Source organism: Dermacentor silvarum, chromosome 9 (genome assembly GCF_013339745.2).
Source record: "Dermacentor silvarum isolate Dsil-2018 chromosome 9, BIME_Dsil_1.4, whole genome shotgun sequence".
Lineage (NCBI taxonomy): Eukaryota > Metazoa > Arthropoda > Arachnida > Ixodida > Ixodidae > Dermacentor > Dermacentor silvarum.
The window spans coordinates 109,754,737-109,772,529 of record NC_051162.1 but is presented as its reverse complement, the minus strand read 5'-3'; the positions used below and the strand labels follow the sequence as shown (position 1 = coordinate 109,772,529).

Below are 17,793 nucleotides of genomic sequence, written 5' to 3'. Positions count from 1 at the left end.
TTCTGACAAAGAGCGGCCGAATTAGAAAAAAAATAAGAAAAGCTGTAAGACGCGAAGCAAGGCACAATACTATGTTAATGAGGAGCGCGTTATGGTGTACTTACACATTGCAACCAATCTTATGGCAGCTAGTTTTTCAACATAATTTTAGCGGCATTCGCTTTTTTTATGTCGGCGTAAGTTGCATCAAAAGGATTGAGAGCAGACCACACAGAATAACGGCAGCATTGTCTTATATGTCGTTCTTAACATGGGACATGGCTATGACAGGAAGGCTCTTTGTAGTGCTTTTATGAAAAAAAAAAAACGCAACTCAAAGCGCTGTGAAACAGGTGGCTGCCCGCGTTTTTGAAGTCCCTGTGACAAGCGGATAAGTTTGTTTCTGAACAGCTTCTTTCGCATGACCCTAAATGCTTTGGCTCTGGGCTCAGCTGGTGGAAAGAGCAAGCCAAAAAATGTTGAAGCACTTCGTTGTGTTCAGCACCCTCGTGATTTTGCTGGAAGTCTCGAGCGTCAGCAATGGTAAGTGTTACGTAAGCATACTGTGTTTTTTGTGTATGTCATATTTGTCTATAAGTAGCTTGGTGGCAGTTGCAGGGAAGTTTTCATCATTACACCCACCACTGTGGCTAGGAGTTGAACAAAAAATCCCATGCGCTTGTAAACTTGCTACAGCAAGCTTCAAAAGTGTTTCGACTTATGGATCTTGATGACAAAACAGTCGGAGCAGAACGCTTCGAGTGTTACAGATCATTAAAACCTGAATTCAATTGTCCACCGTGATGAGCCAGTAGACGAGGTAGTCATATTCTAACATTATTGACGCCATTGACCCATTAACAAGTAAACTTTACATATTCTTTTGCATGGAATGGCGGCTGAGGCATGGTACTTACGTTGTTCATTCTGACACGAGGAAAAACAAAGAGGATCACTAACTTATTTTTAAACTAATTTATGACGCCTATATCGAAGATGTAGAATTATCTACGCGTAAAAATCCGCACATTATCAGAATACTGATTTTTCATTTTTCATCTGTCTTCTGTGACAGTTGCACGTCAGCAAGATGCTATCTGCCGTGGTGGTTCAGCGGCTGTAGAATTGCGCTGCTAAGCACGAGGCATCGTGTTAGATTCCCAGCCGTGACGGCCGCATTTCGATGGGGAGCGAAATGCAAGAATGCCTGTGCATCGTGCACTGGGAGCACGTTTTGAATGCCTGGTCGTGAAAAGTAATCCGAAGTCCCTCAGTATGACGCGCTTCCTAATCATTTGTGGTTATTGCACGTCAAAACCACAGATTTTTTTTATCAAGATGCGCCTATGCAGCATGAAACAAAGGCGTAATTCACCCGAAATATTTATATTGGGTTAATCCACACCGTAATGTTGAAAACAGTGTTAGCGCAGAAACTGAGCACTGTCAATATCACCCTGGACGTAGGAGCTAAGTAAAATATTTTCAGTATATGCGCTGTAAAAAAAGCACGAAATGGAGCGAAATCAGAAAAGAAAAAAATTCACCGACGATTACAGTACTCCCTAATGCGAAATTTAAGTGCAGCTATATGTGTTTTCATTTCGCGATATATTGGCTGGCGCGGACAATCTGTCTCGTGCGGCACGTAGCAAACGCAGCGAAGTGTCGCCCGACTGCCTCGCTAAGCGGACGATCGCGAGAGCCAGCGCGTGGATGACGTGTGGGCGCGATTCACAGCAGCCGCCGCCGACATACACCCCACACGACGCGCGCTACTATGGCGCCATCTCGTAGCTATCATCGCCGCACTACGCTTTCCTGCTCACGCTTTCTCCATACCCTCCTCCGCTTTCCGCCTCATGGTTCCGCTGCGCCCTCCTCCCCGCTTTCCTCCTCGCGTCTTTCATCCTCCGCTACGATTCCGCGTTTGCTTTCATCGCTCGCTGTGTTCGTTCACTCGGTTACGCCGCCGAGGCTCGCTAAGGATCGGGGGCCTAAGAGCTGCGCTCTAAAGGAACAAGCTCCTTAGAAGGATTAATAGAGACATCGCTTTTATAATGACAAGGTGTGCTAACATGTTGGTGCGTTTTTGTACTAATATTGTTTACTCGATATTGCCTTGCAGCAGATGGGATGCCTGGTCATATGTTGATGGAGCAAATTCGAGGAAGATTACTAGGGGGCCGCAGCCCAGGTAATAATTTTCTGTTAACGTTAGGCATATTTTTTTACTTAGCGTGATGTTTTTGACTGCTTGAACGGGTTACCCCTAGGAAACATTGATTTAACAAAAAAAAAATACTACCCATTTTTACTAAAGCTTCTTTGTGACCTTTGCTACTATCCGCTGTCTATGAAGAAATAAGATAATTCTAATCTTGTGGCAGTATTTGGCTGTATTTTTCCCCAGCAACCGTGGTTTAACTGGGAAGCCATGAGTTTTATTTGACCACACTTCTAGATTAAGAGAACGAAGGGTGAAAATTGAGGGAGGTTGTTGCTAGAAAGAACTGGCCAGATTTATGTCCAAAGCGTGAAAATGCTGCTCCAAATGGAAACAAAAACAGATTTTCTCAAAAGAATCTAAAAACAAAAACAAAACAAAAATCTGTACAGCCAACTCTAAAGTTGATGCTAAATCAGGTTCTAGGCAGTGTAATTGTCAAAAACACGTTTTCCACAGCCTACTCTCTTTCTCTTTCACAATATCCAAGGGAAACCGGAGGTAAAACGTAATGAAACGCACACTAAATGCGCAATAAATGAGAGCTCGTAGTGAGAAGCAATACTGTGCTGTCTAAATACCGAGGTAGTGTCCCAACAGCATGGACGTACACGAAGGGTGATGCAATTCAATCTATCGATGCAGCAATAAAATGTCATGCAAGGTTGGGCTAATAAATGTTTTAAGACATACTGTCTTTTTTGAAGTCAGCAGTCATGATACTTTGTCATGAGGCCAGCGTCACCTTCTCTACGGAGAAGTAGTCTGAATAGCGGAGTACTGGTAATGTGAGAATACTGTAGATCTATAGAATAAATATGGCGCACACGAAAACAAACTCAAGTTACGGGCAGGCTATAGCAACTTGAATGAGATTTTCTGCAGATAGGACAAACATTTTTACGCGAACAATTTTCCTGGTGCGACGCTGTAGCACCATTCGAATAACGTAAAATGAGCCGTCAGAAAACTTCAGGAAGTCCATGTTATCTTATTAGTTGTGAGATGCAATATTTCTTTATAAATATGGTGTTCGCAGCACTTGCGAAAGCATTGCAGATTTTTTAAACATTTCTCACACATTTTTATGACAGTAACGTAAAGAGGTTAGCAATATGGCGGATCCGATTGCTTAGCGTGCAAATACAGACAGAAGAATGTGGAACTTGTAGAAAAGAGAGAGGAGAATTGTAGTTATGAACCAAAATTATGTTTCAATGGGCGTAATAGTGGTTTTATGCTTTTCTAAACGACCATAAGTAGGGAGTGGATTCCTCAGTGGGCCTGGGCCAGGTCGAGGTGCAGGCATGGGCGGCTCCGGTCCCGGCTCACGGATGCGACCAAATAGAGGCTGGTAACAATTCTGCTCTTGCAACCGTGCTACTCCAACCGTTTCAATGTAAAAGCATGTCAAAAGCGAAGTCAATAGCCCATGATACAAGATTCACAGCAGCGCGCACGAAGGCACAAGCAGCTGCTTTCTCAGACGACCCCACCTGGTCGACTAGAGCTACTGTATATGGATGGGGCTCCCTGCGAGAGCCATATATAGTAACTATATCGCCGACGAGACAGTGGCGCCCCCATGGTGGTGCGCACGCGAACTGGTTGCTGCGGAAGTCGCTTGCAAAGTTGCCAGCAGCACAGTCGCAGCCACGCTCTGATTGGTCAGCGCGCATCGAGGCGCTTCTGGCGGCGGGAGGGGCGGCGAGATCTGATGTGTCTTGAGCACGGCGTTTCGACTTGGCGCCTCCCTCAGCGTCGACGCCGGGTGATGAAACGCAAGAAAACGCCGGAAAAACGCTGAATGTGGGGCGGCCTTTACACGCCGTTTAAGTTAGACCGCCAGACTCTTTCGAGCGCTATACCATCTTTACTACTCTTGTAGGTGCTGAGGCTACTGGCCTTGTTTTCTACGGAATTACTCGGTGACAAAGGAAACGATTCCTAAATGTCCTCATTGCAACAAATATATGTCACCAAGAGCACCATTCCTTTTGTAAAGCAAACTAGAGCACTGCACGGGCTCGGGCTTACCCGAAAGCCCAGGCCCGGCCCGGCCCACGGGCCGGGCCGGGCCGGGTAGAACAGTTTTTTCACGGGCTCGGGCCGGGCTCGGGCACGGCGTGTGCTTTTTGACCCGGGCCCGGGCCGGGCTCGGGTTTTTTGACGCGGGCCTGGGCCGGGCTCGGGCTTTCTGGCGGTGTGCATGTAACGTGCACCGAGTTATTCTCGGGCGTCTCAACTCTGAAAAACATGTATTTTTCGGGCTCAGGCCGGGTTCGGGCCAGTTTCGAGCCGGGCTAGGGCCGGGCTCGGACCTAAGGTAAAGGGGTGGCGGGCCGGGCCGGGCGGGTAACGTAGATTATTTCCGGGCCCGGGCTGGGCCCGGGTCTCGCCATAAAAGTTTTGGTCGGGTTCGGGCGGGCCGCCCAACGTAAAAACGGGCCCGGGCTGGGCCCGGGCTGAAAAAATCGGCCCGTGCAGTGCCCTAAAGCAAACATTTGCAAACGTTCCATGCCTACCTTCCTAACCATTAGGTGTGCACTATACGGCAAAGTGTCACTATCTTGCGGATTGGAATGTTTATTATCGTGTGATGTAAATACATTGGACACATTTTCGCTGCATTCCTACAGAGAACACTTTCATGTTAGGAAAGTTTGGGACGAGAGTACATGCAGAATAGGGAATGGTGTCCTGTTTTCTCATGTTACTGCATGGCCGCTCAACATGTGGACGCGCACTTATTGCCGCCAAATTTTGTTTCAAAAACATGATACTGTTGAGTACCGTGGAGTGGAATAGTACTTGTATAGGATATTTACAGGCATATGAAAGGGCAAGGTATATGCCGTGAAACATAAGCAGAATAATGTCATTAGCCATTTCGGCAATACGGTAAAGGCAGCAGATTACTCCTATACTGACCTGTGACGCAGAGCATCCATGCAACCTTGACTGCAAGTATAGCGACGAATTGGATGAAGAAGTTCCATGTGTAATTATATATGAGGTTACAAGGGCTTTGCAAGTTTTGTCCGGGGGAAAAACTCCAGAAGTATTAACAGTCAATTAGTCAAAGAATTAATTAGGGGAAATATAGCTTGCAATCTTTTATATTCAATGCCTCATGGCTTCATGTGTACCAGAGCGTCGGAAGAATACCAAACTTTGATTTATCTCTTCTTATGAATTAGTATAGTGAGAATAGTATAGTATTAGTATTGTAAGTATAGTAAGAATTAAGAATTCAAGAATTTTAGGCACCTTGCTTGCGTTCAGTACTGTATAAAAAAACACCGAGGCAATTTACAATAGAATGAGGACGCCCCTTGACTTCAATAAACCTGGCTGGCTTCAGGTAGGGGTATACTACAATGGACCACATCCCTGTCATTAATAAGATATTTGAGGAATCTGCGTAGTACAACCAACCACTCCAGATGATTTTCGTAGATTGCGACAATGCATTTGATTCAGTAGAAAGTCCAGCGGTAGTATCTAGTACAGTTACAGAATACGTGACATTGGAATGGAAACGCAGTCGAGGACGGCAGAGAATAAGGTGTTGTAATAAAATGACGACATTTGCAGGCACAACTAGGAACCAGTTAGCACAAGACAGGGGTAATTAGGCATCGCTTGGAGAGACTTTCGTCCTGCAGCGGACGTTTAAATTGAGCTGATAATGATGATGACGATGATAGGACTGAATGTTCCTACATTTATTTATCTTCTGAAAGATGAGCCACTTGTTCCACTTATTTACGCGCCACAGCATCCCGATTTCTCTGTCATGTCAAAATGCTTGCAGATTTACAATATTGTTTATGGCAAACACATACAGATTTCGTGAACTGTCGTTTCAATAATGTGAATTTTGGTCGTGTGAAATTATTATGTTGAAGATTTAATTCCATCGCCTGTAATATTATGTTTCCTCTGGTACACGGAAAACTTATGAATATCAAGTTAGTGGTTACCCAATGCAAGAATGTTCAGTTCTGCATATGTTTGGATTGGGCGACAGAATCTTCATTGCGCTTTCGTTTGACAAGCGCTTGCAATGTGTGTAAAATTACATGAAAGTTAAACCATTGCTGGATGAAACTTTTTGTGTGTCTACCACTAGGTAGTGGATTTCTTGGTTCACTGGGGCACGGAACACATGCCAGCTTTGGAGGCGGCGGTGCAGGTTCTGCAGTCGGACGACTTGGAGGTTCGTAACAACTTCATTGCACAAGCGGCAAAATCTTTTTGTCTGCCCACAATACAACCATGGATGTTCGGGACATATGTTATATGAACATGGCGGTGAACGTACGTTATTCTCTGATGTTGCTTATAGGTATACCATTCCACGTCACCAATACTCGTGGGTTTGGGGACACCATGGGTTTTTATTCGTTTCTGAAAGTGTAGCTAGGCTACTGATATGGAAAAACTGATCAAATTTTCACAAAGTTGCAAACATTCATGCGTATTGTGAGGAACAAAATCGAGTCGAGTGCGATAATATTGTTAGTCCACACCAACAATAATGTGTACTCGGGCGAAAGGTATAAATGACGTTTTTGATTAGTTCTCGTTTTAAGGACACCTAATACCAGGTGCTGGTATCTTTGGAGGATCCTTTCCGCTTGGAGGTGGAGGCTTAGGAGACTCAGTTCCTGGCCCCGGAGGTGGACTGTTTGGAGGTTCGTAACCATCCTGCTAGCCCGTCAGAAATGGCAGAGTTGATACAATATTATCTCCCGTTAGACAAGACCTAGCTGCAATAGGGTGATTGATTTTGAAAAATAAAGCTACATGTGGACTAAATGCCAAGCTAAGAGGAAGCTTCAGCTAGGAAGCTGTTGTTCTATTTTAAGGAAATAAACAGAGGAATAGTAGAGCTCGGCAACCATTGCACCATTCCTAACGTGATTTATTGCATTTAAAAGAAAACGACGAAACGATGAAACCTAGCACCTTTAATTAGGAGGTTTTCTGATTAGGCAGCCATATATTTAGAAAATTTTCTAAAATTAGCAAAAGTTCAAAAAATTTAATACCTAGTTCACAACTCTTTAACTGAGCAATAAATAACATTCATAATTCTGTAAACTGCACCTAATAATAAATATGAAGTACACAAAATTGGCGCACTATACGGCTTTGTGAAATGTACCAACAATTTGTTAGTAGGACTTTTGTGAAGCCCTCGTAAACATTGTTACAATTTCATGTAAGCTGTACATTCATATAGAACAGTTGACCGCTGCTAGATGTTCTAAGACATGCAATTTATAGAACTGCGAACTTGTAAACTTCCCGTTTCTTTTATCTAAAACTCACTGATTTTCGTTAATTTTCGTGAAACACATCACGTTTTAAATCAAGATTTACCGCATAGTTGGTAAATTTTACCTTTGTTTCTGAAATGCTATAAATTTTGTTCAGATCGGCTAGTCGGTTATCCCAGAAAATCATTGTGTTTTTCATGTATCTTATAAGGAAATTGTAGTTGGCTCCAAGCTGAGCCTTTCTTTTCAAACAAATTGGAGTCGTGTAATCAATATTTGAAAAGTGCGTTCTTCTATTGTTGGTCACTTTGCTAAACAAATCTGTGTGTATCGCTATGTTTATAACTACTTCAATAAGAATAATTTCTTTAACGTTTCGAGCATACCAATGTTATAGTAACAATTAGAATACAATTGAGGGAAGAGTATATACCTTGGCAGAAATGTACATCGTAGGAATGCATCCGCTCTTCCTAACCTTATTAGTATTTTTATATATATGCGTGCAGGGCCTATCAATGAACATGGCACTTCAGGACCATTGATAGATATTAATGGAGATGGTGGACACCAACCTGGTTCTGGCAACTCAAGAATTAGGCCATCTATAAGACCATCGGGTGGTCTAAGATTTGGCGAACAGAGCAGCGAGAACAGTGAAGAAGGGCTGCTTGATCTTTCCCGAAAAAGAAAAGGTATGGATAGGTGCCATTCAAAATATACCGGATGTCTGCTTAGAATGTGGCATAAAATATATAGAAACTAGATAGAAACATAGAAAGAGAAATAAATATATCAAAATATTATAGAAGATAAAGATTATAAAAATCAGACCCATGCCAAATGCTATATGCAATATATAAAATAAAAGCTGATTAGCAAGATAACGCCAGGCGACTATTTGTCGCGGCCCCATGTCAATACATGGGGCAGTGATAAATGAAAAAATCGTCAGCGATAAATATCATCATTATAATCATCATTACGTTTCGTCACGTACCAGTTGAGGCTCCTATTTTCCTGCATCGTTGCATGCTGACAACAAAGGGCGTTTTAGAAATTGATTTTTCTTTACACTGCAAATTTTATGCGACAAGAAAAGCTCGGCCTTTTTGAACTTATACGCGAGCGTTCCGCTGATAAAGGATGTCGCTGTGTGTCAAGAACATGGAGACTAAGATTATTGGCTGACACACTGAAACAACAGCCGAACGATAGAATTTAGGCAGCCATTAAAACTTGCCCTTATAGGGAGCTTCATTGCTATGTTTGCTATGGTTTGCTATGGTTGCTATGCCATCATTATCAGCCATAGAGCCACGACAAATGATTTTATTTACACCGATCGCTCTCACATTATTTTTCTCTTACTCGTAAAGAAGAGGTCGTAGGAAGTCTTCGTATATATACGTACGTTCACAGGCGTATGCATTTGGCAGTGTATTCCAATGACTTGAAAGTATATGAATGGTTACAACGGAATTAATGCGATGAAATAAGAACGACCGCATGACGACGACGGTGACTTTGTATTGGAGCTCATGTCCCCGCTTACGTAGTGCATTAGCAGCCACATCGGGCCTCGTTGGTTCGCACTATATCCGGTGCCAATTTGCATTATGCCTTGTACCGAACAAGTTGCAAGAGAGAACCTTCCGTATTCATATCCAGAAATATATCTGCCAAGATACGGACCGACCATGCAGCATACTGTCGACAGCATCGGGTAGCAGCAATCATCTGAAAATAGGGAGTAAGCAAAAGAAACTTTACTTCAAAAAGTTAAAGACACTACCACGCTCATAAGGTAGCGAGCGTCACGATTCAAGCAGCTTTGATTGCTTCAGGTAGCATACATGGGTTTCTCGGCCAACTTCTAAAATGCACTCGGCCAACTTCTAAATCACCAATTGCCAAACGACCAATCAGGGTAGTTTGGTGTGTCGCGGTGAGGGAAAGGAATGGAAAGGGGATTGGCGCGCGCTCCGACGGGCTTTCCTCACCTCAAATCAGTTTCGGCGACCAGGTGAGAAGCCCCACCGTGGTGCGTTCCGATGAGGAGCAGGCTGCATTTGAGCAACGGCGCCCCGAACTCGCTCGGGAACGGTGCCCGATTCTAGCGTGAGGGCATCCGAAGCCCAGGCGAAACGTCAGCGAAGTGCCGCGGACCCCTGAGTTGCGGGAGCGCGACGCGACGTTGAGGCCAAACATCTGCGAAAAGCCGCCGACCCTGAGTTAGGGCAAACGAAGCAGAACGTCTGCGACAGCCTCGTCTTGCCACAAGCTTCACTTACCCCCATCTCCTCGACAGGGGAAGGGTTTTGATTTTTTTTTACTGTTTCTATATTTATGTCTAAGAAAACACAAACGATTTCCACGTGCTTTCTTCAGCTACGTTGTCTGCCGCCTTCATAGCGTAGGGAATAACAAAATTGTGGCCCTTGATTTGCCTGCTCGTTGAAGACAATACGCTTTCATCTTTTACAAATTGAAGTACTGTGCTTCATTAATCATGTGGTCATACGCTACTGTTCTGCATTGGGAACACACAGCGCGCAAGTGCTTGCACAGTACAATATCACTTTAGTGACAAAGAAGGGAAGAAATATGCCTTTTTATGCAACGCAATCTAGTGCCAAGTAAAAATCATATTACACCTAGCACGGTATTGTTAATGAGCCCAGCGTTGAACTCCCACATCCTGCGCGAGAAACATATTACAATCGTTGTGAATTGTTCCACACTTCCGCGGCGTTGTGCTGTCTTTTATTATCTTTTTTCGTCGTGTGTCACGTCGTTCTACACACTAGTACGTGGATAGTACTTAGATGAAGACAATAAAAATAATCTAGTTTGCCCTTTGCCTTTAAATGTTCCTGGTTGGTCCCGCATGTCTCGCAAACTTCCTCAATACGAATATATTATAACATCTGCACCCCATGCTGTATAGCAAGAAGATTTGTAGCAGTTTGCACATCGTGATCAATCCAGTGTGATGATGCCATAACTATGGCACCCGAGTGATGAGCGCGATGTCACGAGTTCAGTTACTGATAATCTATGCATGTTCAACATATTCATTTGTACCCATATCCTTGTGGACGTTAAGGATTAAAAAAAAAGACGCTTTCTTGGATACGTAGTGTACGAATTGTTGAATACATTCGTATTCAACAATTCGTTTCGTTTTCATGCCGGCGCTTCCCGTCTCTAATGATTGATTATAAAAGCTTCCATATTCTCGTACTTTCTCGTTTTGCAGGAGAACGGCGGGAACATGACCACGTCGAACATCTGAGATATTCAAGACAAGGTTCTCAAGAAGGTTCCGTAGGTGAGTACGAGCACACATGCGAGAATGTTATAACAAAAAAAAGTATTGCTTGAGCGCAGCCCAAGCTCAAAAAATCACGAGGAAACGAGCATCGGTAGTCGCAGATACGCGCCCAATTGACATCCATCTATGAATGAATGAATATTGATTTCGTATTTTACAAAGAAGGAGGCTGAGGAAAAAACTGCAAATGAAACCGCTTGAAAAACCTTGAATCCCCCGACATATACGACGGCGAGGCAGGGCAGTAAAACGTGTACACACTATAAAAAAAGACAAAGTGACAATAAAGACGTGAATAAGGCGTGGTATGTCCCCACAAATAAAGTAAACACCCCAGACAAACGTACCTAATGAATGCCACAAGTTATAAGCTATAATGTGCATACATGTCAACGAGAATGCCCACGTATGAAATCTTGCAACCACCTTTCGAATTCCCCACACAACCATGATTATTTATGTCATCTGAGAAGGTTCTTTTTACAAATGCTAGCACCGTTATTGTGTTCATGTTCTTGCTCTGGAAGAAGGATATGTTTTGCCACGTCCAAGCAGACGCTTCCAAACGGGTGAGCTTTCCGAATAGGTCAGCTTAAACAGGTATGTATGAGCTGGAAGCCAGAGCACGGTGTATCTTCTTATCTGTCAGCTTAGTGAACTACGCGATCGAGGCGACAGATTGGTTGTCTGCTGTGTGAAAAATGACAGCGTGGACGAAAACGCTTATTTCGCACCATTGTTGTCCATTTATTGATGCAGAAAAAGTTAAAACGTTATTCAATATTTTATTTGATGCCAATTATGGCGTGCTATAACGTAAAATTATTCCAAATTTTCTATTCCAATTGTACAATCAGGCGACCTCACGAAAACCGGGGATAGCTCCTCCATCTGATATGGCACGTATACACTGATTATGCAGGATTAGACCGAACAAATGAAAAATCATTATTTCTGATTCGATGCCTTTTCGCCATTCACCCTCTGCTATTGGTGAAAAGTTCTACGGCTGCGCCCACTTCGGCTGTCTCTCAAGCGACGTCACAAAACCAGGAAAACTCACCGCGTCAAAGTGATGTGTTCGCGTTAAAGATGCACTAGTATGCCGAACAAAAGTGAATACTTTAACACGAAAGTGTTTTATGCCGGCTTTCACGAATGACTTCCTGCAACGGATGTAACGGATGTGACCTGCCGCCTTCTAGGAGCGGTGAAGCGAAGTACTGCTTCGTGACACTAGGATCATTGAAGCACTGGCTACTCGTACCTGCCGGAGAGAATGTATTTATTTGCGTATATATAATAAAACCTTTTGCGTGGCACTATAACATGATCGAGCCCTTACGGCTCGTACACGACATCGTTCTGCCATCTCTTCTTTGCTGGGGATCCGTTTGAGCGACATTCTTAACCTTCCGTTTCACGTCGCCGCGATTTTCGACCAAACACCACAAGCTAAGTAAGGGGAAGAGGACCAATCGCAGACGCCGGCACCACTTTCCTCATCCGGTTATCTATTTTCAGTGCGGTGGCGCGGCCCCATCGAAACCCTCTTCCCTGAGCGTGCTCCTCGCCTCTTGTCAGCCAATTAGATAAGAAAGACAACTAAATGTTGGCAATGTATTCGCTTGGAAAGCCACCAAATGGGACCTTATATATACGAGGAGAGCGTTTGATTGGGCTGTTCAGACAACGCGAGGGTCCCCGCCCGATGCTTGCGTCAGTGGTTACGTCTTAAATTTGACGTCGAGAGTTTAGAATAGCTTTAGGTTACAGGGCCCCTGCTCAGCGAACGTATTTCTGAATTTCATATTTCCGCACATTGGATCTGGTGAGGAGGCAATCTGCGCCTGGTTTATTTATTGATGATTCCTGCACTGTTGTACTAGGCTGCTAGCGTGTATCATGCGAAACGACAAATGAATCATTTTCACTACAAAATGGCTACGGAACTTAATCGCACAGGAGTTTCCGATGTGTCGTGAAATGTAGGCTTGCGTTTCAACACACAACACCGGAAACTTGATAACGAGCGATACCGACGAGATAGAGGACGTTATTCAGAAAGACTCCACAGCGAGACATCGCCCATACGCAGAGTCATGGCTAAGATGTTGGTGGGATTAGCAGTGGACAACGCGGATAGATACGAATAATGTTACAGACTTTGAATCTTACCTTTTGTCCAGGAAGCAATTATTCTTTAACCCACTAAAGAAGTCATAGTTTCACCTGAAAGGCGAAGCATTGACTGCGATAGCAACTTAGTATGCGAAGTAAGGATGGTATAGCTTTATCTGACATGTAAACTTGTAAACATTTGCTTACTAATTAAATTAAGAAGCACGGTGTCACGCGCGCTCACGCAAACATGAACACATCTCACTCGATGACTGCGGAAACTCGCCGCCAAAATGCTGGATTCAGGAAGTGCGGCAGCAGCAGTGAGGGCATTGACCTTCGTGCTGCCTTCGCTTCAACGCGAACTAAGCGGCGAAAACACAGCACACACGAAGCTGTCGGCGTTAGGCGTATATACATGCTGTAACGTTTCTATACTGTTCACACAATATATGTTTTGCCTCTGTACGTTACCGATCGTCCATTGTTCCTCGTTCATAAACTACGCTTTGATTATTTACGCATCGCTATTGCTTAGATCCACGGCAATTTTCTCGGGTACAGTATATTCAGCTGGCCAATGTTTATTGTTTTTCAATAATGTACAATGCTTTAATACTATAAGTTGCGGTTGCACATTCTACCTATATTTTAGATGCATTATTGGTCGGCAATAACATGTTACATTTTCATTGCTGACGCAATGATTTCGTTTAAATCTAACCCATTTTAACCCCATGCTATGTTTGTTGCTGCTCTGCAGTATGCTCAGCCCAAGGCCTCCTGACGACCACATACCTGGGATCAGGACCGCGCCCCACAACACCCTAACCCTCATTTTCCGACTGACGTATGAATGATCGATCGAATCATAATTTGCAAAGGTCCAGAATATAGAACGCATGCCTTAATCGCGTTGTCGATCTTTGTCTTCTGTCTTTATTTATGTAAAATTTATATGCACTCCCTTCTCATTAAACACAAAATATTCTTGCGCAAACTCAGGTGCAGTCCGAGATTAAACTTTTTTCACCTGCTGCCAGCATCCTAAAAATACTTATTTTCTTCCTTGTTTTGAGAGCCCAACCTATTTATCTACATTAGGTAATATTTATTATCTTCTGTTACGTAAATGAATGCACGTCGAATGTCGTTACGTGTACGTTGCTCGCCGATAGAACGCCGTGCCGCAACAGATACAGAGGCATATGTTGTGCGTTCGGCGAAACGCGCGTTTTTTAAAGATATTTCCGGACACACAAATGCAACAGGAAAGGCAAAGACATAGTGGTGACAGGTCTTAGCTTAATTGAGCAATATAGGCTGATTGCAAACGATATTTGCATCGTCGTCTTGTATTCATGTTTTTTTTTTCAGGAGAGACTTCTCCGAAACACAATTCTACGTGTCGTGATTGTGCTACATTTGAGGCTGTTTTAGGGTGAAGTGAGATGTATCTAATTCACGGCAAAAAAAAATCATAAGCACCAAACTCTAACGATTGGTGTTACGTTTGGCGGCTAGTATCTGCTATAATAAATGGCGTTTGGAAAAAATATTTCTTTTTCTTTGGAGTGAGTTATACATTTGTTTTCCAGACGCACTGTGCACACTAGCTTCGTTATTAAAGCCACACGTTTCAAGTTAAAAATATTTAAGAAGCATCGGCAAACTGGTAATAATGAGAGATGCAGCCACGAAAAAGAACTATCTGGTTTTGCATTGCACTGAAAACTTCTAGCATTGCCACAATTCAATACCAAACCATTGCCAAATTGCCGTCATTGGCAAACCATGTTTAAGACTGAATCACAGTCCTGACATATATATATATATATATATATATATATATATATATATATATATATATTTCTTTTACCTGCACTGAATAATATGCAGAAATATTAAACTTGCGCTTCACATATTCCCGTGGGAAGAATTTCCAAACAATAACGTTGTTCAACGACTGTTGTTCATCTATGCTGCTCATGCAGCTGACTCAACGTCACTCCAACAAACTGCTTTTACGATGCACCCTAATTTAACAATGTAAGATTGGTACTTTCATTTATCTTGACGAACTCCTAGCGTGCCTGCATGTAAAAGTATGTTCAGGTCCTTGCTAGCAGGGACACTAATCAGAGTGCGCACATTGCCTCTATTAACAAATTGCGCTTTTCCAGTAGCAAAGCCGCTACTCGTGCAGTGAAAGCATGTTTGGTAACACAAAAAAATCAAATACAAACGCCATCTTACAAACGCTGCCTTACGTCACGCACTTTGACTGTGCTTGAATGTTTTTCTTGAGATGACTACATTGCATTTTCGAAAAACTAGGTTTGGCCTAATAACTTCCGAGGATTGGTCCTTCACCCAAACGTCCGGAACACGAGAGAAGGTTTCAGAATTTATCATCACACTGACCTACAAGAGCTGTTGTTTTGACGGCAAATAATTTGACTCTCATTTACCTAACGAAAGAAAATGGCATCTTGCACTAGTCGTGCAAGGCTGGAGTAAACAGCGGAGCTGGTGATCGACCTAGCTTCTTCCAGGTTTTACTAGGCTTAGCTAAGTTTCGCTAGGAAATGTTACGTGCTGCTAGGCACGGTATTCCGAATCGGCTCGCCGCCGACGCGCAGATTCTCGCTTGGCCGTGCGACGCGTTTCAAGATCAGCGGCTTCTTCTTCGGGTGTCCGGATCTTCTTCTGATCGTCCCATGTCAAGGCTACATGTACTCGTCACAAAGTCAACGAGAGCTTCTGCCGCCATCGCGGCGGCTCCGAGCTTTATCTCCCCGATGACGTCACGCCCAAGCTGCACCTCCACACTTGCCGGGGCGTGGCTGGTCGAAACCTGCCGAGCCGCCGCCAGAGGCGCCTGCTGCAGTCACGGACACCGCGCTTGTTCGGCGCGAACGCGGGCAAACGGAGAAACGTGGACGGCGTCGGCAGCAGCGCGGCGCGTTGCCTCGTTGGTGCTGCTACAATTTCATTCCCTCTCTCTCTCCCTCGCTTTCGTTTTGCTCTCGTTCCCTCTCCTTAACATCCCATGTCGAGGCAACATGTGCACGGCACGGAAAAGAGGCGAAGCACACGCCGCTCCGCGAGGGGGTTGCGATGACGTCACCGCGCTGGTTACGCGTGCTGACGTCATCGCCAGGAGCAGTTCTTGCTCGCACTACGCGGCGCAACCAAGAGCTTAAACAGCTCCGCTGTTAAAACCAACCATTTGCTGCCAAACACACGAGAGATTTTAGAGAATACTTGTAACTGCCTAAACTCATTTAGCGCATTCCTTTTGTGTCCCTTCAAAGCATGCATTCTAACTACAGTTGCCCTGGACTCACTCGCAGCACTTCATGGTGGGAAAGGCCGTGAACCTGATTTCGGCATTAGACCAGCGGTCATGGCTCACGAGGGTGGCGATCATGGTAGTGGTCCGAGAAAGTCCAGAAGAAGACATGGTAACAGGCATTCCCATGGACATGGATCAAATGAAGAGAATGATTGCAGGAATGAAGAAAAGGATGATCACACTTCCCGTAAGGAAGGAAAGGTGTCAATCTCTACTTTTGCAGCTCTCTCGCTGGCGCGTCAATGCTTAAATTTGCTGCATGATATGCTGGCTCTGCTAACATCGAATCGAAGTGCATGAACCAACAAATTAAAGTGCAAAACATACAAAAACGTGTTCTGTTTCTTCGCCTACGTGACGGCATGGGAGTGGTGACAGTAAAATACAAAGGAAGTGTCTTTATGTCTGCTGCGTACTTGTGTGCCCTGTTCCTATGCTTCGAACAGGAGAGCGAACATTATTCCTAAGCGTGTTCGTATTGAAACCAATGCACCGAGCGATCTGACAGTAAAGGAAGGCGACGCAAGTCACACCAAAAATTTTTTAATTGCAAATGAACTTAGTGCTAGTCATAAAACAACAATATCTGATGGAGTTCTTTCCGTTAACGTGCGGCATAATGTTTCCACGGCTTCCACATTTTTTAGCCATTTTCATTGCGTCAATTAGATGACAAATTCACTACGATAGTTATGCGCAAGCAGCCCGACAGACCATGGAGAGTTGCATGCTTAAGTGTTACAGCTGTGAAACAGATTGCAATCGGTAATGTGGAAATAGTCCACGGTCGGCAATATACAAAAGCAAACTGAAAATCAAATATAAACAGAAAGCTTTAGGAATAGCGAACCTAAAGGTAACGAACGCTAGCCACCTTCTCAAGGAGTTCTGCACAAGAGATAATAAACATTGCTTTCTGTCCATGCACTGTGTCACTCATCCTGCGTTTTCAGTATGCCAAGTCGCTACAGTGAGCTGTTTGCTGTCTCAAAAGCTCCTTAATACTATCTCAGTGTTAATCACAGCAGGTGTGCGTTACAGTGAGAAAAAAATGGTAGGATATTGAAGCAACGAGGACTTAGATTTTACTGAAGAAATGCGAGCATGAAACTGCCGCGGGATGAAGTGACCAAAAACATACGGAGCACGGACAGCTTTAAGATGAGATTGGAAGGGAGGTGTATGAAAGATGGCGTCGCAGGAGTGAAAGAAAACTAGTGCGTGCCTCATGGAGACGCACAACAATGGACAATGCTTAGCGGTGAAATGGTAAATACTTTCAGGCAATCTTGACAAGCAAGAAGCTTGTCCTGGTCCAGGGATAGGGCAAAAGCTTGTCCTGGTCCAGGGACAGGACACGGGACAAACGCATTTCAAGGACAACTGTTTAACTGTTGTCTGGACGCTACTGTTGATTGAATGACAATATTTTCTTCCCTTTTATGAAACTGCTCCACATTGCAGGCTTCCACAGTATTTATTC

General features: G+C 44.0%; 1 protein-coding gene across 5 annotated transcripts; it reads left to right on the top strand.

The window, feature by feature from the left end:
• Positions 1–216: 216 nt before the first annotated feature.
• On the top strand, positions 217–16,624 carry LOC119464107 (uncharacterized). Of its 5 annotated transcripts, none has more exons than XM_049655923.1 (8): positions 217–522; positions 2,108–2,176; positions 3,467–3,560; positions 6,346–6,428; positions 6,820–6,906; positions 8,004–8,189; positions 10,757–10,828; positions 16,309–16,624. In XM_049655923.1, the coding sequence occupies exons 1-8, from the start codon at positions 411–413 to the stop codon at positions 16,608–16,610; spliced, it is 1,005 nt and encodes a 334-aa protein (XP_049511880.1). In that variant the 5' UTR covers positions 217–410; the 3' UTR covers positions 16,611–16,624. The 5 variants fall into 5 exon arrangements, with proteins under 5 accessions (XP_049511880.1, XP_049511878.1, XP_049511881.1 ...); XM_049655921.1 differs by having other exon boundaries at positions 219–522; positions 6,805–6,906; XM_049655922.1 differs by having other exon boundaries at positions 220–522; positions 3,470–3,560; positions 6,805–6,906.
• Positions 16,625–17,793: the final 1,169 nt, after the last annotated feature.